The 21,756-nt window shown below is 45.9% G+C and overlaps 3 protein-coding genes and 1 non-coding gene across 6 annotated transcripts; 1 reads left to right on the forward strand and 3 right to left on the reverse strand.

Moving 5' to 3' along the window:
• The first annotated feature begins 96 nt into the window (after nt 1-96).
• dusp23b (dual specificity phosphatase 23b) lies at nt 97-3,812 on the forward strand. Of its 2 annotated transcripts, none has more exons than XM_086049918.1 (3): nt 97-258; nt 2,187-2,457; nt 2,906-3,812. In XM_086049918.1, the coding sequence occupies exons 2-3, from the start codon at nt 2,188-2,190 to the stop codon at nt 3,089-3,091; spliced, it is 456 nt and encodes a 151-aa protein (XP_085906044.1). In that variant the 5' UTR covers nt 97-258; nt 2,187; the 3' UTR covers nt 3,092-3,812. The 2 variants fall into 2 exon arrangements, with proteins under 2 accessions (XP_085906044.1, XP_085906043.1); XM_086049917.1 differs by lacking the exon at nt 97-258 and adding an exon at nt 978-1,146.
• trnal-cag (transfer RNA leucine (anticodon CAG)) lies at nt 642-724 on the reverse strand. The gene has a single exon. It is a non-coding gene; the product is annotated as a tRNA-Leu (tRNA).
• Nucleotides 3,164-15,260, reverse strand: afdnb (afadin, adherens junction formation factor b). 2 transcript variants are annotated; one of them, XM_086049916.1, is made up of 25 exons: nt 15,019-15,260; nt 13,725-13,917; nt 13,542-13,648; nt 13,341-13,459; nt 13,197-13,270; nt 13,057-13,122; nt 12,726-12,898; nt 11,322-11,467; nt 11,143-11,237; nt 10,551-10,822; nt 10,243-10,386; nt 9,308-9,506; nt 9,158-9,237; nt 8,342-8,428; nt 8,162-8,227; nt 8,020-8,093; nt 7,825-7,943; nt 7,589-7,759; nt 7,394-7,473; nt 7,153-7,296; nt 5,166-5,792; nt 4,980-5,087; nt 3,870-3,951; nt 3,727-3,766; nt 3,164-3,537 (listed from the first exon to the last, which is right to left on the reverse strand). In XM_086049916.1, the coding sequence occupies exons 1-25, from the start codon at nt 15,112-15,114 to the stop codon at nt 3,444-3,446; spliced, it is 3,456 nt and encodes a 1,151-aa protein (XP_085906042.1). In that variant the 5' UTR covers nt 15,115-15,260; the 3' UTR covers nt 3,164-3,443. The 2 variants fall into 2 exon arrangements, with proteins under 2 accessions (XP_085906042.1, XP_085906041.1); XM_086049915.1 differs by having other exon boundaries at nt 4,980-5,792.
• A 584-nt stretch (nt 15,261-15,844) lies between these two features.
• On the reverse strand, nt 15,845-21,756 carry slc22a3 (solute carrier family 22 member 3). The gene is made up of 11 exons (XM_086050510.1): nt 21,310-21,756; nt 20,343-20,446; nt 20,113-20,267; nt 19,196-19,364; nt 19,007-19,124; nt 18,412-18,515; nt 18,117-18,331; nt 17,936-18,044; nt 17,039-17,151; nt 16,832-16,931; nt 15,845-16,579 (listed from the first exon to the last, which is right to left on the reverse strand). The coding sequence occupies exons 1-11, from the start codon at nt 21,694-21,696 to the stop codon at nt 16,537-16,539; spliced, it is 1,617 nt and encodes a 538-aa protein (XP_085906636.1). The 5' UTR covers nt 21,697-21,756; the 3' UTR covers nt 15,845-16,536.

Raw genomic sequence — 21,756 nt, forward strand, 5'->3', positions numbered from 1 at the left:
AAATAAAACACCTAATACCATAAATTACGTTCAGTCCCATATGCTACAAAGCTAGCTAGCTATCTCGGGACAAAAAGAATATTGACGTCCCCTGGTGGCCGGTTGCAGAAACGGCAATTCAATTACTAAGGAACCACTAAATTATTTTTCTTTTCGGGTTTGATTTTAATTTGTTTGTTTGTTTTTTAATACATTAAATCTACAGTCGACCAACACAAATGTTCGGTTTAATTGGCGAGGACCTGTGATGACTTGAAGGTAAGCGGCTGTAGCTAATTTGTGGTCAGTTTGGTACTTAACTTGTTTGGTTTATTTTACTCAAAAAAGAACACAAAGGATAAATGAAAACTCTAAAATGTTTGCTTTGATAGAAAGCGTTGTCATTTTTGACCCGCGTAAAATAAAGACCAATTATAAAAGTATGACGGTTCCCCATCGACAAGTATGTTCCCCTTGTTTTGTTGTGGCTAAAGCTAACTTAATTGCACAGACGTCGAAAACAAATTTAAAACCTTTTTGAAAGTGAAAGCTACTCCTTGGGGCACAGATTACTGCGAAGGGTTTGGTACACACTTATTAAATAAGAAATGCTAAAATCAAAAACGGCCAACTTATAGAAACAGTGGGGGGAAAAAGGTATATGTCAGAAGTGGGATTCGAACCCACGCCTCCAGGGGAGACTGCGACCTGAACGCAGCGCCTTAGACCGCTCGGCCATCCTGACAACTGAAAAGCTCGACTACTGTATCGTACGTTAAAGGTAACAGTACAAATTTAGTGTGCCCGTTAGTGAAATTTTACAAACGTAGTGATTTTTTTTTTTGTACACTAGACCGTTAGTGAAATTTTACAAACTTTGTGACATTTTCTTCGTACACTAGACCGTTAGTGAAATTTTCTTTGTACACTAGATAGTTTCCGCCATTCTCCCCCAAGCAAAAAATGGACTTCTCCTAAAATGCCCCGCCTCTGTTCAAGCGTACTTGGGTCAGCTGTTCCGCAAGTACCCGCCATGCTGTGCTGTAGCCCTTAACAGTCGCAATTATGTAACAATCGGTTGACTTCGGCCCCGAAATTCCGTTTTGCCCTCATTTGGGACGAGAGGACGCCGCCGGCCGGTCCTGTCTTGCCTTTTCCACTAAAGCTGTGAGTTCAAGTCATTAATTGCAAGTGTTGTGTGCGTCCGTTATGTGACACCTGCTGTTAGCCGTCGCGTTAGCGTGTAGACAGTATCGTGTTTTTGTACGTACATCAGATTTACGTACACAAAGATCTGACCAGAAGATCTGATCTTTCAGGTTTCTCAGCACACCTCAACTTGATTTCTCGCGAGAGTATTTACAGTCTTGAAATGAATGTCTCAGTGTATGCTGCTGAACCAGTTCAGAATTTCGTCTTGCTTTGATTGAGTTGAAAGTACAAGTGGCAAGTCTCATTTTCTACAGCGTTGTGGTGTCCGTTTAGTAAGACCGTTTTATTTACGTAGCGCTTGTTCAACCGAAATTTGGCTGCTCATTTGGGCAGTTTCATTAAGCCTGCATGACAACAGCATTTGAGTCTGAAAACCTTTGAGCCCTTAAAGCCCTAGAAGCCCCTTCCCTCACATGAACATAGTTCCTTTTCTTTTAGAAAGTGATTTTGATTCCTTCTTATAGGATCTTAGGGCGCTTCAGAAAGAGCTGAAAACGTGCAAATAGGTACTTCTATTTTATTTTTTATTTTTTTTTAGCGAATAACGGAGGATAGGTTCCTTCCATTAAAAAAAAAAAAAATCTATGAATAGGCAGGGGAGCACTGCACGATGAGCATCATTTAGTCCGTTTGTTTACATGACAATGACATGCAAGCACCTGAAAAACAAATGCCAACATGACAGTGGCGTTTTAAACCTTTAAACGTTTCAATGAAAACCAGGGACACCTTTCTCAGATGTCCAAAAAAACACGTCACCTTTGACCTAGTTGCATTTTAATTATATGACATACACAGACACTTGTACAGGAAAATCAGCCAACTACTAGTTAAAGGGTACAAGTACTTGAGTACATGACGATGATCATTCGTGCCGGTCAGAGTGAACTTTCGGGTTTTTACCAAAAGTTGTCGTGCAAGCAAGCCCCCTACTACTTACTAGGGCTACTTCCAGTCATCTTCTTTTCCTGAAACCTACAATTTCCCCTTGCCAGAATGGCTTCCACTCCTCCGAAAAATTTCTCATGGGTGGACCAGGGCAAAGTGGCCGGACTGGCCCTCCCCCGGATGACGGCGGAGTACCAGTATCTGCTTGACCATGGCATCCAACACCTGGTGTGCCTGTGCGAACGCAAGCCGCCCAATTACGACACGTGTCCTCAATTGCAGCTGCATCACATCAAGATCACCGACTTCACTCCGCCGTCGCCGTCTCAGATTGATAAATTCCTCGCCATCGTGGAGGGGGCCAACACCAAAGGAGAGGTACAAGACTTGCGAAAGTTTAGCCATGTTTCTGGTTCGCTCATGGAACAGTTTGGATCGGTAAATCCCGCTCAGTTTTGCGTTGTCGCGGTAACACGACCTCGTAACAGAACAGGAAAGTGTAGCTAATCATAAGTCAGTAGTGCCTTGACATTTTACTCATTTTTTATTGAATGAATGCCCCAAAGCTAGAGGAGACTATTGGCCTTATTATTGTCAATTTCGCTAAATAGAGTTTGAATGTCAGCGCCGTGTGTGTGTGTGTGCGACAGCTTTCTCCCACGGGTTAGGTTGATTACTCTGTTTTTGTGATTGTTCAATGTCAAACACGTGACATCGAACAGAATAAGTGATACAGAAAATGGATGGATGAATTTTAAAGGGCAGTTTCAAGGTTCATGCGGCCATCTTCGATTTGTCCGCACTGACGCTTGTCCTCCTCTTTTAGGGCGTGGCCGTCCACTGCATGCACGGCCACGGAAGAACGGGCACCATGCTGGCCTGCTACCTGGTCAAGACGAGGAACATGTCCGGCATCGACGCCATCAACGAGATCCGCCGACTGCGCTCGGGCTCCATCGAAACTCACGACCAAGAAAAGGCAGTGGTACAGTTTTATCAACGTGTCAAATAATTGTTATGAATACTGAAAATTCCACCCAACAAAGTGGCACTCCCGCTAAAAAGAATTCATATTGCCTAGAGATGCCAGAACATGGCGGCAAAGCACTCCTTTTATTTCTTTATCATAACATAGTGTAACATAACATGTACAAGATGAACCGCTTTATTATTTGAGAATACAATTGAGACTTCAAATGTGATCAGGCCATAAAGAAAGTGACGTTGAAGGACGCCAAGATCAAGTTGGCGTACCATAATAAGACTGACATGTTTTACGGTAGGTTCGGGTCCAACACTAACCCTAAGTTCTGTTTTGACATGACTTTGTGTGGACATTTTTTCACCAAAACTTGCGCCTTCATTTATGCACTGGATGCCAGAGAAAACAAACGCTGACGCTCCTTGAACGGTAGCTTCTCGGGAGCCGACATCATCCGCGCCTTGCCTTCCCGGCACCTGCGGATCAACGCATTTTATGTGGGTTTTTACATAATACTTGACTTTTCATTATGGGGCGTAAACAAAACAAAACAAAACAAAAAAAAAACATGACCTCAAGTTCTCAGGGACTGCTTGCAAACAAGAGAAGCTGTTATGGTTCGCAGTTTCACAAGACACAAAACAAAACTTTTTCTTAGCACTCACTCTGGGGGTGTGTCTTGTGGTGGCTCACTTGATATGTAATCTGCCCAAAAATACAAAACGACAATAAAATCCTGAGTGAAAAGCAAGCATCTAGTATTCTCACTGAATTCATCAACTGGATCAGTTTTCCACCAAAGAAGTACCTGTTTTCTCATCTTTTGGGTTGGAAAGACTTTTGTGTGCATTCAAATCGTCGTCTCCATTCCCCGGTGCGCTTTTCTTTTTCTATAAGACAAAACGTACATTTGACGCCTTTTCATATCAACGGTTATCGAAAGCAACACTGGAGGAAAAGGTCGAAGATGCACAAGAATTACTCCAAGGTATGACCTTCATGTTTGTTCATTTTGGAGATTAAAAATGTTCGTGGGTCAATGTGACCGACTGCATCTTCAGCCATTTTAGATTTTGGCAAACAAAAAAAGGAATGTAAGGTTTTTAACATAATCTAGCTTTCTTGATAGGGTCCTTTTAAATAGGCCAAATGCTTAAAGTGGAAATCAACCCAAACATATTTTTTTCAAGAATATGTTCAATGCAAACTCATACTTGGAAAAAAGGCATTCTGATAAATATTGCTTTTGTGGAATAAGAGTTAATCCACCCGATTTTAGCCATCTCTGGGGGCGGCCATTTTGTCACTTGTGTCGACTGAAGATGACTTCTCAACTGCTCAGGTAACGACCAATGACGACTGACCTGTTTTCTGAAGCGGAGCCGTGATTGGTCGCTACCTGAGCCCTGTGAAGTTGTGATGTCATCTTCAGTCGACAGAAGTGACAAAATGGCCGCCCCCTGAGATGGCTAAAAAAGGGGTGCATTTTGCTACTTAACTCATATTCCACAAACGCAATATTAATCAGAATGCCGTGGGCCTGCTGGGAACATATTCTTGAAAAAAACATGTTTGGGTTGATTTTCTGCTTTAAATCTGCCTTTGAAACATCTTTAAAATGCCACAACCCCCCCCAAAAAAACATTGTTCCCTTTGTAAAGATATTTGACAAATTTGTTATTAGCCGTTGACATTTTCCACAAACTGAGATTAGCGGAACCACTGTCAATAACTCTTTTTGGAGTAACGATTCACATGCTGATCCGATAACGTCTTGCGCTCTCGTTGCTCTTTTACCTCGGTTTGCGTAATCTACTTTGTCGGGATTTCCTTCGTTTCCCAAAACTCCTGGCGGAGCCACCAAAAAAAAATAATAAACACCATCTGGATCTAGTTCTTCCTCCTTGAATGCGCTTACCTGAACTCTTTTCTCCAGCTCTTGTATCATCACCATCATGTCCAAGTCCTCGTCGTCCTCGTCCTCGTCCTCCCCCCGTTGCCGGATCTCTCGCAGCCTCTTCTGAAACTGCCACTCCAGGTTGAGGTTGCCAAGTCGCTCCGTCTCCTTGCGGCTTAGTTCGCTCCTCGCCTGAAGCGCCCTTACCTCCCGCTCCAGGAGCTCCACCTCGTGCAGCTTCGGCGTCTCGCTGGGTTCCCGGAGGTCTTTTGACTCCGCCGGGCAAGCGCCGTGCGGGCCGGGTGGTTCTTGGAAGGAAACGTGTTTTGTGGGAGTGATGCTCACTTGAGGTTTTGCCGCATGTTGCCGGGATAGCTGTGAGGACGGCGGCGGTTTCTCGACAGCAGGAACGGGACACGCGTAGTTGACGGGAGGTTTCCGACTCCTTTGAGTCGATTGTCCGTTTATTCGGACGGCTTGACTGGACCTCAGCGCCGCAAGACGGGAACCGTGTTGGAATGTGGTCAGCGGAGGATTGCCATGAGAAACGAGCGGCCTGCTCACGGGGATGTCGATGCGTACGGGCTGGGTGGAAGGCGTCGGCGTGGTCTGTTGTGAAAAGGGGGTCCTCCAAACTCCCGCGCGGGTTCCCTGCTGCCCGCTGAGCGGACAGCAGTTGTCGGCGAGGATGTTTTGGGCGGAGAAGCTTGGGCGAAGGGGAAGGTGCGAGTGGTAGTTTTGCTTGGCGCCTCGGCCCTGCCAGATAGTCTGACTTTTGTCCAGCAGGGGGCCTCCTGTGTCCACGCACAAGTTCTCTTGTGAAAGCGCTTGACGCTGGAGGGGAGGAGAAGAGAGAGTGTTTTGATGGCTTCACTTTTGATGACAACGCAAACAAAGTATAGATCGTGATTCTTGACTGTTGTGTTAACCTTCCTACAGCTTGTTTGTGCTGCTTCATTTTTGTCCACGTACTGACATGGTCTGTACGTTTGAAGTGTTTTGTTTGTTTGCCTCTTTTTACTGTTTGAACTCAAATATTTTTTATCTTTTTAACCTTTCACATTGCACAGGTTGTAAAACAACCTAAAAAAAAAAAACATTTCCATATAATATCAGCTTTTTTTTTTGCTAATTCTTCAATCTCTTCAGCCAGCCAGGGAGCTCCCACTTCTTAAATTAAAATGTAATTCTCCAAACTCAGCAGAGCGTATTGCCACTTCTTAAACTCAAAATTGTCATTATTTTGCGCCATTGATGTGTGTAAGCCATTAAATAGCGCTTTTGGAAAATAATGGAAAACACAATTGGTCCCTTGCCCAAAAATAATAAACTCAAACAACAAATTTCACGAAATCTAGAAAGAAACCCATTTGGCCCAGACTGTATGATTTAATATCGTCTATAATATTTTCAATTGGCCAAATCTGGCCACAATAGCCCCAAAATGTACAATTAGGTGCAATCAGTTTCTTGGTATTTATAGTGATGATTTTAAAGGGGAAGTCAACCCCAATTTCTTCTTCCCAATAATACGTTATATGCGACCCCATTAGTTGAAAAATGGCATTCTGATATTCAGCAGTAAAATCCACACTTTTTTTGTCCATCTCAGGAGGCGGCCATTTTGCCCCGTTCTCTCGACTGAAAATGACATCACAGTTGCTCAGACATCAGATAGCGACCAATCATGACTCAGCTTCAGAAAACAGGTGAAGTGTGATTGGTTGTTACCTGAGCCCCGACCAACTGCGATGTCATTTTCAGTCGACAGAAGGTGGCAAAATGTCTTCCCCTCGGATGGCTAAAAAGGGGGGGATTTTGCTGCTTAACTCATATTTCACAAACGCAATATTAATCAGAATGCCATGTTTAAACTATTGGAGGTGCATAGAACATATTATAACAGAGATGTATACTGTCAAAAATGTATTGAAATAATAATTGAAAAAAAAAAAAATCAACATTATGCAAACCTGAAACATCGTCAATAAACCTGCTTAAAGACGTTGCAACAAAGTTAAGAGTAAATTTTTCTTTCGATTTTGATGCCAATATTTTCCTTTTTACTGAAAATGAAAATCGGCTCCAAATATCGTTTATCGGCCTCCTTGACTACTGATAATCGGTATCGGCCCTGAAAAAAAGCATAGTGGTCTATCTCTAGTTAATAGCAGTGAAATACCGTTGGTTTTACCATAAACGTCCTTTTGTTAACAGCACTCTGTCCTCCCAAAGGCCTCAAAGACACCTGAAGCATTTGCTGCGGTCGACTGGATGCGGATGTGTTCTTGTCCTGAGATTTCGGGGTAGGGAGCGTCAAATATTCTCGACCAAATGTCTAAGAACAGACAAAAAAGGGTGCCCTCGTGTGACATGTCGAAACAATCCGTGCCGACTGAATTTTTCGGGTGGTTAAGTAGGAAAGAAAATCATACATCAGTGCAAAGGTTGGAAACGGACATGTTCCCTCGCACATCCCGGTCGGCGAGCTCATCCCCGCCCTCGAGGGCAAAATCTGTCGGCATAGGCAGGAAAAATAAATCAAATACTAAAAATAGCACAGTTGTTCATGTGACACCGCCTTTGGCGTATTTCACACTCATCGCAACATTGGATCGGACGTCACCCACCGGCCATGTTGGGGTTGGAGCGATAAAACTGCCTGTTCTTCTGCATGATCCGCACTTTGGTTTCCCCGTCGCGGCTGTGCCGAACCCTTGGCTGCTCCGGTTGAGCGGCATCCTCAATGGCGTGCAGAGACATTTTCTTACAGTTTGCTGCGACTTGGCCGCTATCGCCCCCTTCAGGGAGAGAAAGTCGTCGTCAGAATTTTGACAACAATTCAGCTTATGTCGATGGATTTTACCTGCACTCCCAGCGGGGGCGGGGTCGCCCAGCAGAGCACCGAGGCCGTGGAAGCTGGCGCCAAACTTAGCCACTTTTAAGGTTACAATAGGCCCGGTTTGCATCATGATCGCCGCCGCCCTAAATCAGACGAAACACCAAAATGCGGAAAAGGTCCCCGGGACTTCTGTTGGCTCGGGGTCAGCTGGCTAGCTACCTTTCCTGGCTGAGGCCTAGCAAGCTTTGACCGTCCACGCCGAGTAGCTGGTCCCCCGCCGTCAACAGTCCATTCTGTGAAAAATTGGAAAAGTTTCAGAGCCCCCCCCTCTGTGGAATGACTCGGGTTTGTCTTAACCCACCATCTCGGCTGGTCCCCCCTTGACAATGGACTTGATGTAAATCCCGAGGTGGTCTTGGCCTGCTCCCTGAGGCACAATTACGTCGGAGATGCTAATCAGATCAGATGTTTGGCGAGATAGCAGTGGCGTTTGCGCAGGGGCCGTGAGTGAGCATGTTTTTGCCAGGGTTGCCACGGTTACCTTGGCAGCCACAATGCTGACCCCCATGCCACTGTTGAGAGGTTTCTTCAGAGTGATCGTAGCAGTCTCTGGCTCTCTCTGGTTGTCCTAATGATGAGGAAAAGAAATGATTACAGTGCTATCTTGGCTTATGAATTCCGTAGCTGGTGAATGTTTAAAAAGGAAATCAACCCAAACACATTTTTTTTTTTTTCAAGGATATGTTCCCAGCTGGCCCACTAGTTGAAACACGGCATTCTGATTAATAAACCGTTTGAGGAATATGAGTGAAGCAGCAAAATACACTCGTTTTTAGCCATCTGTGGGGGCGGCCATTTTGTCACTTCTGTCGACTGAAAATGACATCACAACTGCTCAGGTAAAGATAGAAGTGACAAAATGGCCGCCTCCTGAGATGGCTAAAAACGGGTGGATTTTGTTGCTTATCTCATATTTCATATTAATCATATTGCCTTGTTTCAACTCGTGGGCCTGCATAGAACATATTCTTGAGAAAAATATGTTTGGGTTGACTTCCGCTTTAAGCTGCTGTCGAGATATGTATTTTTTTTTCTTTGCGTTGCGAGCTAAAACGTTAGCTACAATTGAGCTTCAGATACGCCGCCACTTGAGTGAAGTGAAAAAGGAAATGGAGTAATTAAGGTAATAATTCCGGTAAAGTGGACAAGGCATCCCTTTATTGAACAGGACACGGAGTCAAATGCAAAACGAGAACATTCGCAAGGGGTGTCACCAGCAACTCACTAGACCACACCCCTTAAAGGCGCACAAACAGCCACCGCTTATCAGTTCGATTTTGTCTTGCGTAATATATACCAAGTATGGAGTTCCTGTTTCAGTGAAGAAGATGGTCCAATCACCTTTCGGGTTTTGCTCCGAGGTTAGATAGCAGAGACCTACGAAGGAAGCATCACAAAACAGCGGCGCTTTGATATCATACCATTTCAATCTTGACTTGTCCATTACCTCTCTGGCAAATGGGCTCCAGGAACTCCCGAAAGCCCGGAGGTATTCCTCTCACGTTGTCGCAGGAGTATCCCCCATCCGGCAGCAGAAAGGGCAGGTGGAGGTCGAGGTTCTCCTCCAGCTGCACGTCTCGGCCCTCCTGCCGAATCAGCTTGTCCGCCGAGGCCTCTGCGGCCCCGACCACGCCATCGATCAAATCCTGTCGCAGGATAGTGGACGGCCGACACGTCACATCAGTAAATAGGGTCAAAAGTAAAGATTCCAACAGTAGGCGTCATCGTAACAAGAAAGTCAAATCACAGTGGCGGTAAACGCTGGTACAGGTCAGTATAGTCCGGGTAAAGCGACAACCACTTCCTTAAAAACGGAAGACCAAGTCCGAAATGTTGTTGTTGTTGATAGATTCTGACTCTCAGCAGTCATATCAAATCAATCACTAAAACAAAACAAATCCGGACCCAATAGTTGCATGCCCCAAACAACGTATCCAAACGTAGCCAAACGTATCCATGCGTTATCTGCATTAGACTCGATTAGCGTCACGTTGTTCTGACTGGAGTCCCCGAACAGAGCATCAAACAGCTTCAGCTCATTCCGAATGCTGCAGATCGAGTTCTGACCAGAGCAAAGAGATCACAATGTATTACCCCACTCCAAAAAGGCTTGACACTGGCTCCCAATCGGCTGCGGAATAGACTTTTCAAGTTCTGCCATTGATCACCGAATGGTTTGTGGGCCTGAATATATCAAAGAAATGCTAATCGGATATAAACCCAGTCAGGCTCTGAGGTCTGCAGGCCAGAGTTCAAAGCCCTAATGGCGACGTAGCATTTTGTCATTTTAGCAAGCTACTTTTTATTCACTTTGTTTTATCTCTCGTTTGCCCGTTAAATGTTGTACTTTTCCTAATGTGGGGGTAACTCAACGCGCCTTACCGACGGGATGCGAGGCTCGTTGGGCGCGTAAAAGTATCCGCTTAACAAAGCTCGCAGCTGCAGTGAGTTCAGCTTGAAACAGGCGTTGTGGATCTCATTCACATCTTGTGTGGTGTATTTACTCATGGTCAGGAGTGTGGTTGCCTGTTTCGAAAAACAGAATACACATTTTCAAAAAGCATAGCGAGCATGTCTTTGCGGCTATGAAAAAAAGCCGAGGCTAATAAGTAAAACGTTTGAGGGGGTCTCGTTGTAAAAGAAGTTTGGGGCATTATGGTGTTTGCTGTGGCGCAAAAAAAAAAACCGACCTGGATGACGCGTCCCAGGTGGCAGTCGGCAGCCAGCTCCAGGCCCTGCCGCTCCGCCCAGGCTTCTATGCCGGTCAACCTCTGGCGGAGAGCTGCCCCCCAATAGTGGGAGCGCAGGCCTGGGGCGCTGGCATCAGGGTTGATGAGGCGGTTGAAGAGCCAGCTGCTGATGAAGTGGAAGAGCTGGGAGAAGAGCTGAATGGCGAAGGCCGGGTTGACCTGGTAGCGGCGCAACGCTGACATGGTCTTCATCAAGGTGTTCAGCGTCATCTCTGGAACCATCGCGGCAAAGAAGTGAAACGTTTTAAGCTTTTTATGGTTGACCTGATGGAAGTTTGACTTTTTAATAGCTTGTATAAGCATGTACGGTGGAGTTTGGTGTAAAATTAAACCACCAAGTAAATCTTTTTGTGAGGTGAGATTTGTCAGGACTACATTTTTCCAATCGTGTTGGTTAATCGAATAATACCAAGGTTTGGTAGACTAGACGGAGGCATTATCGTGTTAAAAACCAAATACAAAGCACAACTGCAGTTTTGGCACAACGGCAAATATGGAAGTGCCGGGTGATTGTGTTTGGCGATGTTTTTACCTATCCCGGCTGGAAGAAGACCATGTTGCTCAGGATCAATCAAAAAGGTCGGCAAATTCTTGCTTAGCTCGTTCTGCACACACCGAATCAGGTGCCTAGGGTGACATAAACACATGGAATCCAGAACTAAATAGACGGATTCGATTCAAACGTGCGCAAAGAGACGAGTGAGCACTTACCTGTAAGCTTTGTGCACAAGGTGGGACAGATGCAGCTGACTTTGTTGCGCGAGCCTGCTGAGGTCCTTGTCGTGTTTGAAGAAGTTGAGCAGCTCTGAAGTGTTAGCCATCCAGAAGGCGAGAGCTCCGGCGCTCTCCTGCTGCCTCTGGAAGGTGAATGGAACATGCGCTCTTTTGTAGCGTCCTTTACCGCCAAACGGAGACGGGATCAAGTCACCAGTCTTCAACTTTTTGTCTCGGTCAAGTCGAGGCCACGGGTAATCAGCGATGGTACCGAGGATATTTGGTACCATGGCTTTCAGCGGACACACCCGACTTCATCCATCTCCTATTACCCACGACCGCGTCGCAATTATGGAAATCATGAATATTATACAGAAACACGATGTGTTGCCACATCTGCAGCATCAATGTTTATTTAAAGCAGGAGTCTTCAATCCTGTTCCCTCGAGGGCCCGGCGTCCGGCCTGGTTTCCCATCTCTCAATGCTACAGATATTCACCAAAGGTCTGCAGAAGCTGGATAACGATCCTGATCGTTTGAATCGGGTGTGTGTTGCAGCGGGGACAGATGGAAAACAGGTAGGACACCGGCCCTCGGGGAACAGGATTGAAGACCCCTGATTTAAAGCAACTCTGTCAGTTTTTGTTGATTATGGCGGCGCCATGTGGACAAAAGCGGTAGCGTTTTGACAAAAGACAAGCACGTTTCCCATGCGCGCCAGCGCGTAGCGTCGTGAAATCCTGAGCTCTCGCTGTCCTGCAAGTTGGACTGAATTCCATTTCTATTTCCAGTGGCTGTGTGAAAGATGAATAGCGACGAGGTCATGAATTTAATTTTATTCAAACAATACTTTTGTTTTTTTGTTTGCTTTGGGGCTTCTGCCATGACACCAGTAATAGCGCGTGGACGTCCAAATCGACTTCCGTCCTTACATAGCAAAAGGAGGACGTGACGTTTGCCGTAAAGCAATTCATTTGTATTTGTTTTGTGTGCCAGGGTTGCTCCCATCCTCCTCAAAGTTTCTTAGTGCCACTAAAAATGATGCAGACCCTCCCAGGGCATGACAAAATTCCCATTCAACAACTTGTAAGTCAATGTTTCATCAAAAGAGTTGTGAACATTTTTTATTAAGGTCGAATTCTTGCCCAGTGCTGCTTTAATAACATGACAAAAAGGAAATATTGAGACTAAATACATCACGCTTGCCGGAGGAGCCATCAATCCATTAATTTATTCGGATTTGAACAGCTTCTTAAAAACGCAAAGTGATTTGAGTTGACTTGAGTTTTAGTCGAGCCACAAGTGATCAAAACAGTGACTCGGGTCGCAAGGACTCTCGTCCCCATCTCCGCCTCAAACACTTGGTGGACTTTGGCGATGAGATTTTGTTCCTGGCCTTACCTGGATAACCTTGCTTGTCACGGCCGCCATTTTGTCCGCGATAGACGTCAAGGCGCCCGGACGTCGCAGCGCAAAGCGGCCTGCGGCGTAGAGGGCATAGGCTGGCGAGAGCTTGAAGTGAATTGTGGAGCTGTTGGCATAATTTACGACCGCCGTCAGGAAGGCCTCCTCAGCTGAAATGTCACATGAGGACATCAGAAACACACGAGGACACGCAGAAAAGTACTTTGCGCTGGATTTGGGGGAAGACGTGCAGTGCGACTACCAAAGCAACACAGCAGAAGTATTTGTACTTTGTTGAGCGCCATTGTGTCCTTGTAGTTGTACTCACATTGATCGCAGAGTTGAATTCCAAGCGGTAAACCAAGCTGATCGAAGAAGTCCGGAAGAGGACTGTCTGTGCGGTTTAATAGTCATGCAGTCAACGTAAAAGCAATAACTCGAAGCCGCCATCCTTTCAGTATGACTTACTTGTGTCTTGCCTTTTCTTTCCTGTGCACTGTTCCGATGTTTCCGGATTGCCGTTCGATGGGTTTTCACTTGCCCTAGATGTTTTTGTTTAAAGAGGTAAGGACTTCTCATGAATTGTATTTGCCGTCAAACGTTTTTGTTTACCCGTTCTCCTCCCCTGCAGGCTTGTCGGACACTTTGTTTTTGTTCTTCTTGTCTTTTCTCGACAGTGTCCTCTTGAACGTTTGGATTACGCCCCCTTTTTCCTTGTTGTGACAGCTCCCCTTTATTGATCACAGAGACGTTGACATTTCAAGAAAGATATTCAAACGTTTTCCCTCGAAGGTTGCAGAAGGCAAATGATACCTCGGGTGTCTCCTTGCTTTGCCTGAGAACGAAGCGTCCTTCTCGGTTGTCCGAGTTCCAGTTTAGCTGAACCGCCAAAGGTTTCTCATCTGGCTCCAGTTTACGTTCTTGTTTTCGCACACAGACAGAGAAACCAGAAGTTGTAGGATCGAGGCAGCGCCACTTTTGGACTCAGCGTCTCACCCGTATTGCCGCGGATCTCGAACAAGGAATGGCAAGCGCTCAGCATTTTCATATCGGGCCGGAATTTCTCGGCTAGGGTTTCGACCACCTCGCTGGTCGAAGCGTTGCTGCAAAAACGCAGGCACTTGGTAGCCACGTTCCCGCCGGCGAGATCTTCCAAGTAGAAGCGCATCACGCCCTGAAACACCAGATTCTAACGAACAGCAAAGACGTAACACGTTGTTTAGGCTCTTGTCATTTTGCAGAGGGTAGTCTAGGTTAGACATCAGGAACTTGAGTTAGCGAAGAACGGGCGCAAACTTGATTGAACACCCAAACAGATGTGGAAGCTGATCAACTAACGGAGCGCACCCAGGATTGTCCGCCAAAAGGGCACAATTGCCGGGCACTTTCTTTCTTTTTCATAACACTACTAGGACTAGACGCGAATCATGTAAATGAGCCCATGCGATATGATTTATCACCATGGAGACGAATTGTGGTGGCTGATTTTGCGTGTTTAAATGCTGCGTGTGCCCATGACTGCAGTTGTCGTCGTGAGGAGGATACAACATCAGAGGCAACTGGAAGAATGGATCTCCTTCTCCTGTTGACATTTTTAAAACGTCCAGAAACACAAATTGAGACGTATCATCTGTTCTGCAATTCTGAATGATAGAAGAGCTTAATGGAGGCAGTCGCAAGATGGAGTCACGTCATACAACTTGTGACAAAACTCCTTTCGACTCTGCTTTTCAGTTTTACTCTACCGGCGCTCAGATTCTCCATGAAAACCATCAAAGCTACCGAGAGCATAAAACCCTGTCATAAATACAGCAGTCTCCACTACTTTCTCACCTGTTTTATACAATCTTAGTTGATCAGGTCCACAATATTCAATAATGAGTTTGAACCAGAAAATGCTTTTTTGATTTGAAAGTTAAGAGCGCATGAATCGAACCGAATCGTTCCCCGTTGAAATAAAGTATATTGAGATACGTTTTGAATCGTCTTTTATTGGTGGGTTATACCGTAGAAGGAAATGCCACATTTACACCATTGACAAGTTCATTTAAACGTACGTAAAATGACAACAAAAAGTCATTGCATCATACCCTTATGAACTGAACCGCACCCCATCGACTTGAATCGTATAATCCCACTGAGTCGAACCAAATGGAATCGTTCCACTTTGAACTGTCCTTGGGTCATTTTGCATCCCACGTATCGAATCGTCTTTGGCGGAGCGACGCACACCCCCGGTCAACAAACAATTTGACGCCAGCTCGGTTCTTGGTAGCTGCAAGTTACTTACTGCATCCGGTTCGCTAATTGCAAACAAGTCGAGTCTGTTGTTGTTCCACTGCCTGATGACGTGGGCCAGCTTTTCCCGTTCGTCCTCGGTCGGCATTTCGCACCAAGGAATGTTACCTGCGGATTACTTCCAGAATCAAGAGCGGCAAACTTTCCCAGCTGTCTTGGTCCTTCTTTGCTTGTGCTTTAAACTCACCGTGCCCTTTCAGTGAGGTCTTAACATAATTTCCTACTTCATCCCCTCTTCACAGCCCCTCTCCAAGCCCCCTCTGCTGCCCTCATTTAATGGGTCAGTGGAGCTTCGTTATGTGTGGGGGAACATTTTCATAATCGTGCCATCAATCCTACGTCACGGCATGTTATTTCTGTCCTTATACTCCGACAACGGTTTAAATCTCCAATGTTGGTCAGTGGCACAAACGCATCACGACTGCAGTTTAATCATAAAATCCATTGCTCGTCTCGTTAAGTTCAGCGTGACTTCCGGGTTGCCGAACTTAGTTTCTCAGTCGCCATCAGATGCTGTTTTTTTTTAATTAATTAATTTATTTTTTTAATGGCTTGAGGGGAAACCCACTTCTCACGCATACCAGTGATCTTCAGCACGGCTAATGCGTACAGGTCGTCCCATTCAGTTGCACGACGTATGTGGGGCAGCTTTTGTTGGCCTCCCTCGGCCTTTTCTGGGTAAACGTCCAGTGGGACAAAGGCTTGAATAAAAACATGCATCAATTAGATAAGCAGTGTATAAATAGATGTCTTCAACAATCACTTGTATTGTTGTCTGGATTTTTGAAAAAAAAAAAAAAAAAAAGACAAAGAAGGCGGATGCTAAAGAAGCTAGGTTTAATTTCACAATTCACTTGATTGGTACTTCTAAAATAGACCAAGAGTGTGTAACACGGATAAAGTAACAGATAGATGATGATGTCATACATCAATGTCTTTTGCACCTCCGAATTTGTTCTAAGAACACTGGCGGGACAGGCCTTGTAAACAAAATGGATGGAGCCCCGCAACCCCGTTTTCATCGGAAATCCTTGAAATGTTCGAACTTTGATGCAACGGACGCATCAGATAGGCAAAACAGCTCCGGGATTTAGGGTCACCCATCTGTCAAGGATACGTGCTTCCGATTTGGAGCTCATCTGGGCTATTTCCCAAAGTACCAAGAATGTTCCCAAAATGGCTGCTCCAAACCAAAATGTCCCGTCTCTTGTTACATTTCTGGAGTGGGTCTTTGAGAGTTTTTCATGTTATAATAGTCACATCCTTTGAATTTTAGGTTAACTGGTGAAATTTGGTATTGGGGCGGTAGGGGAATAATTTTCTCAAACATTCCAGGAGCTGCTAATGTGTGCGCTTTGTAGGAGGGGGCTTGTTATTGGGATACCTGAAATACATTTAATGTCACTAGGACACATGAGTAAATGACTGAAAGATCATGTAAGGCTTCCCAGAAAGGCAATTCATTCAAAACACAAAAAAGATGCTGAAATCTTGCGGCTCCCTCCTCTTGTCATGTCATCGAGTCGTTTGCCTCCTTGGATCGGTTTTGTTTCCTACAAGAGGCCACAAAATCGGACACGATTACATTAGAGGTGGCTCAAGTGGATGCCACACCCTGAAGATCCGGCTACACACTTAGCGATTTTTAACGTCTTAACTGGTTTTCATACCTTAACTCACTCGCTGCCAACCCTACCAGTTACAATGCACATCTGGCATCTCTATAGCCATCAATGAAAATGTGCCGCAGGGCATCAAGACTGCCGGTAAATGCAATGAAGAAAGTAGTAGTGAAATAATGATACCTTCTCAGATTCTCCATGTCCTCGATGGTCTCAGGTAGCGCAACTCCCTTCATCTCCGGCAACAGTGTCACCAAGCCGCAGTTGATAACTGCCATAACCCCTTCAACAACAAAAACACAGGCAGGAGTTCTTGTACCGCCTCATTCTTTTATGCACGGCACCCGACGTGAGCGTGGTGTCGGCTTGGCGGGACGTTTTCGACTGTACCGTAGACACAAAAGGGAAGTTCCTGCCAGAAGGTTGCCAGCCTGTAGAGCAGCAATGGAGCCACAATGACTCCGGCGTCACAAGCTGATGAACACACGCACACGCCCAGATTTCTATGCAAATAGACATGCGAGTAGTAACTTAATGAGCAAGTACCGGGATTTGTTTGTAAATTTCAGGTTGAAGGATCAAGGAGCCGAACGGCAAAATAAAAAAAAAAACAGGTGCTTGGTCCCCTGAATCGATTTCCTTGTTCGGTTAGAATTGTTATTTAAACAGTCCTCTTCATTCTACGGTTCACATTTTTAATGATCTCATAAGGACGTGGTCACAGAGTGTCATCGGCAAGTTGTGGAAGAGATGCGCATAGACTGGCAAAGAAAGTCACAGGGCGGCATGCTTGGAAATGTTCACGGTTCAAACGCTTGTTTTACACTTTGCCCTTGTTAAAGAACCGCAATTTGCGCAAACATCGTTGATGTCCTTGAGAGTGTGTCTGAGGTTCAACCCGGCCGGCCAAGTAGCGCTTACTACGTCTGCTTCACAGTTCTCAGGTTCAGGCTTTGAACTTTTACTCTTTCTAAGTGGTGTTTGCTTGGCCTTCCCCGTGCTTGCCTGGGTTTTGTTTGTCTATATGTGTCCCGGGATTTGGCCGGCGACCGGTCCCGGGTATGTCCTGCCTTTCACCCAAAGTTGGCAGGGAGAGTCGTCAGCTCATGAGGACAAGCAGTACAAAAAAAAAATCATGGGACGGATGAGTGCGTTTGAGAAACGCTTACGTGGTCCGTTACTGTTGTAAACATGCTATACCGCGTGATTCTGACTGCACCTTGCAGGTTTCTTTGTCCTCTCTAGAGGGTTGTGTATGACAATCATCCACAATCATCACGTTCACACCTCAGAGTGGTGGGATACAGCTCTGTGTTGGCAAAGCTGAGCGTCTCCAGTGCAGTAGCAATGGCGAGCCTCCCGATGAACGCCGCAGCTTTTTTCAACCAGGAAAGCTCTGCGCGGAAGGTTCAAGGACAGAAATGCAGATTAGATCCCGTGAGCGCGGCGGGGCTCAGCTCAAACCTACCTGAGGGAATGAATGGCGCGGCGAGGCAGGCGAGCCCGCCGATTAAGTTGGTCGCAGCCAACAGGTAGCGTCTGCCGATTCTGTCAACCAGCAGGTAGAAAATGAGGCCCGTGGGGAGCTCCACCACCGAAGAGATGAAGAAGTCCAAGAAGTGGTTGTCATATGTCATCCCCAGACTCAAAACCAGGCCGTAGAACACAATACTGCTCGAAAACCTGCCGAGGGGGAATGAAGGCAAACACTTGACGAGAGGAAGGAACCCGGTCCAACCGTGACGGTCGCCAAAGTGACTTGCCAGGCATAAATTAAAATGAGCGTGTTTCTCCTCATGAAGGGTGTCCTGAGCAAGTCCAGAAAAGATACAGGATCTTGTTCTTTCTCCTTCTCCAGAGGAGTTATCTGAAGTGAATCAAATGCGTCGCTGCATTTGGATCATACGGTAGCGCTTACAACGATACGATCATACATTCGTCACAAAGAACTTACGGATATTCGGCTTTTGGTTGACATTTTTGGATGAAACTAAAATGCACTGTAACTTTTACAGGTGCTCTTAATTTGACCTCCTGTAAATATTTGAATGCCCAGGTCCAATTGTTCAGTGCTTCAGTATTTTTGGCACAACTTGCTGTTCTTTCAAAATGGAATGATTAGCAAAATTCCCAAGTACGTCCACTTGCAACTTTTTCAATCTCTTTATCTCTGTTGCAATCTGCTAATGGCACTCTGCGACACTCTTAAGGTCCGTGGCCACTTGCTTCAGAGAGCATCCCGTTTTGAAACCTCGCAAAAGTTTAGATAACCTTCATTTAAGTTCACTCGGAAAGCGTTGTAAGTTCATTCTGAAATTTCGCGCAAAGTTCACTATCCATGAACTTTTCTTACAGTACCTCTTGAACGTTCTGCGGCAAACTTCTCCCGTTGCACTTGGCGACATCGGACATGATCCTCATGGCCTCCGAGTTTCTCCTTTGAGAGAAGAGCCAGCGTGGAGACTCGGGAACCATCCTGAACAAACACGTCCTCGTTGGATGGCCTGGATTTGAATATGAATGTGGCACAGCAGTAAATTATGTTACCAGTAGTATGGGATAAAGAGGAACCAGGGTAGCGCCATGATAAGTTGCAGCGTCCTCCAGGAGGGTACAAGGTAAGCCAAGATTGGCAGGATCATCATGCCAATGGAGAAGAATGACCGGCACACCATGGACACAAATTTCCTGTTGTCTGAGCTGAAGAACTCAAAAACTGTATTTGGAAAAGATGGAAGATTGTTTCATAAGACATTTGTTAAATTGAAGGCAGAATATCCACAGATGGCCAAAATAGCACTGAATACCTTACACCTAAACCTTTGTCAAACAAAATTACGGGAGGGGGGGTTTTCCGTTAGACTGACGGACCATCTTGGACGGACGCCCCTTTTGCTGCCGAATGACGGAAGTGAGATTTCATCTGTCAGTGTAATCGTCACAAACCGCGTCCGTCGCTAATGGAACCGTTAGTCCGTCGCTCGCGTACGAATGTTTTTCTGACGTTTTCTTGGGGGGCCCACTGACAGACCGATGGGCTTCTGACGGACTAACTGACAGAGTGACTGACGGACTGAGGATTACAATTAAGTCGCTCACGAAAAATGATGGACTGACGAATGACGGACGGGTAACCTGGCCGCTGACGAATGACTGACCGGCAAAATGTAGGAAAATGCCTACCTCTGAAAATTATGGAGTAGACTGAACATGAGTAACACACTTTTGGGTCTTAATATGCGACCGCCTGGTTGAAGATGAACTCAGGTCACTTGGTGACTACTGATCTGGAGTGTACCATGAGAGTATGAGATGTAATCACATACGGCGTTTTTTTTGTTGTTGTCGTTGTTGTTTTTCCTCAAAATGTCTGACGTCTCATCTTAGCATCGGTAAAGATGTTAAAATGTTAGGAATAAAATCCTATGATATTAGTATTTTATTGAAGGGGGGCATCAACATACGTAGGACATAGCACGACGTCCACGCTCCCTTTTCAAGAAACCCTTGCAGGAAGCGAAGTGCCAGAAGCAGTGGGTACCACGGTGACAGCATGACACCCACGCCCACGATACCGAGGCAAAACATGAAGACAATGAAACAAGGCTTCCTGCCAAACCTGCGAGAAAGACCGTTTTATGACGTTTCGTTTGCAGGGATTATTTCTACAAACATAAAATGCCGGGAGGCAAACCTGTCGGACATGTAGCCGGTGAAGAAAGCGCCGATGAATAGGCCACATGCCATCATGACTTGATTGAGATCGGCGAGCCAGGATCTCTCGCACACCAACGAGAACTGCGGGGCAGAAGATTTGCTTTATGGTTAGCTTACATGTCCCCTTGTTGCCAGATGGGTCTGAAAAGTTGCTTGAAGTGGAAGTCAACCCAAACTTTTTAAAAAAAATTATGTTCTATGCAGGCTCACTAGTTGAAACAAGGCAATATGAGTAAAATGAAATATGAGTTAAGCAGAAAAATCGAAAGGTTTTTTAGCCATCTCAGGTAGCGGCCATTTTGTCACTTCTGTCGACGAAAATGACATCACAGACCCTCAGGGCTCAGATAACGACTAATCACGGCTCACCCGTTTTCTGAAGCTGAGCTACGATTGTGAGCCCCGAGGGTGTGCGATGTCATTTTCATTCGACATAAGTTGACAAAATGGCCGCCCCCAGAGATGGCTAAAAACGGGTGGATTTTGTTGCTTAACTTAATTAATCACAACTTTCAACTCGTGGGCCTGCTCGAACATTGTCAGCCGACAGCAAGTGGAAAAATGGCCACCCCCACCCCACCCCCCCTGAAAGGCAGACTATTTGCAGTCTGGCTGTGGAGACTTGAACATCTCCTCTGGAAGGAGTCTGCAGGAGACTAGGTTTGCTAATCGCTTTTTTCCCAAAATATTCGCCAGATGGGTTTGAAAGATCACCACTATAGTGACAGTCACACGAATGAGGAAGGCCGATTTGCAGTCCGGCCATCTCCTGCTCGGGATGGAGTCTCCCGAAGTTTTTGGCAACACCATCAAAGTCAGAGCCTTCTTAAAGGCCCCTTTCCAATGATAGCACAGCTCAGCAGAGTCAAGTTGAACATTATGTCTATTTGCCGCTCTATTCTTATGATTAGCATAGGAAACATCGAGAACACAGTGGCAAGTACCTCAGAAACAATCGTGGAATAGTTTTTATCGAAAGCCCACCCGTCATCACAAGGTATCACAGGGGTCTTGTTGGACGCCAGCAGTCGTTCCAGTTCATCGCAAGTGTTGTGGCTCAGGTTCAAGTCGAACCTGTCGCAGCGGCTGAAGGACGCTTCCGAGCGGGGGATGGTGACTTCCTTCACCGCCGCCTCCGTCCAGCCGCACTCCGCCCGGAGCTGCTCGGCCTCCGGGATGGCGCAGCGGTGATCCGGCGTCTTGCCGAGGAAAACCGCCCCCACCAGGACAAAGGAGAAGGGGATCAGCGGGAGGGCACATAGCGCCACCAGTCTCTTCTGGAAAAGCCCAAAGTCTCCAATTTGCACGATGAGGTCGCTGAAGTCCGCCATCGCCGCTGAAGATGTCTTTGCGGTGTGGGGGATGGTTGTTTGTCAGGGGAAATGTGGAGC

Source organism: Filicampus tigris, chromosome 13, assembly GCF_054856515.1.
Source record: "Filicampus tigris isolate MCC_2025a chromosome 13, RoL_Ftig_1.0, whole genome shotgun sequence".
Taxonomy (NCBI): Eukaryota; Metazoa; Chordata; class Actinopteri; order Syngnathiformes; family Syngnathidae; genus Filicampus; species Filicampus tigris.

What these genes read in the sequence shown, in the direction of transcription:
- dusp23b (XM_086049918.1), top strand. Translation starts at nt 2,188, where the DNA reads ATGGCTTCCACTCCTCCGAAAAATTTCTCATGGGTGGACCAGGGCAAA. An exon ending in GGGCCAACACCAAAGGAGAG is followed by an intron (nt 2,458 to 2,905) that starts GTACAAGACTTG and finishes CTCCTCTTTTAG; the next exon opens with GGCGTGGCCGTCCACTGCAT.
- afdnb (XM_086049915.1), bottom strand. Translation starts at nt 15,114, where the DNA reads ATGCCGACCGAGGACGAACGGGAAAAGCTGGCCCACGTCATCAGGCAG. An exon ending in CTTGTGCACAAAGCTTACAG is followed by an intron (nt 11,238 to 11,321) that starts GTAAGTGCTCAC and finishes ATGTCACCCTAG; the next exon opens with GCACCTGATTCGGTGTGTGC. An exon ending in TCTTCTTCCAGCCGGGATAG is followed by an intron (nt 10,823 to 11,142) that starts GTAAAAACATCG and finishes CGATGGTTCCAG; the next exon opens with AGATGACGCTGAACACCTTG.
- slc22a3 (XM_086050510.1), bottom strand. Translation starts at nt 21,696, where the DNA reads ATGGCGGACTTCAGCGACCTCATCGTGCAAATTGGAGACTTTGGGCTT. An exon ending in GACGTCGTGCTATGTCCTAC is followed by an intron (nt 19,365 to 20,112) that starts GTATGTTGATGC and finishes TTCCAAATACAG; the next exon opens with TTTTTGAGTTCTTCAGCTCA. An exon ending in GACATGGAGAATCTGAGAAG is followed by an intron (nt 16,580 to 16,831) that starts GTATCATTATTT and finishes GGCCTCTTGTAG; the next exon opens with GAAACAAAACCGATCCAAGG.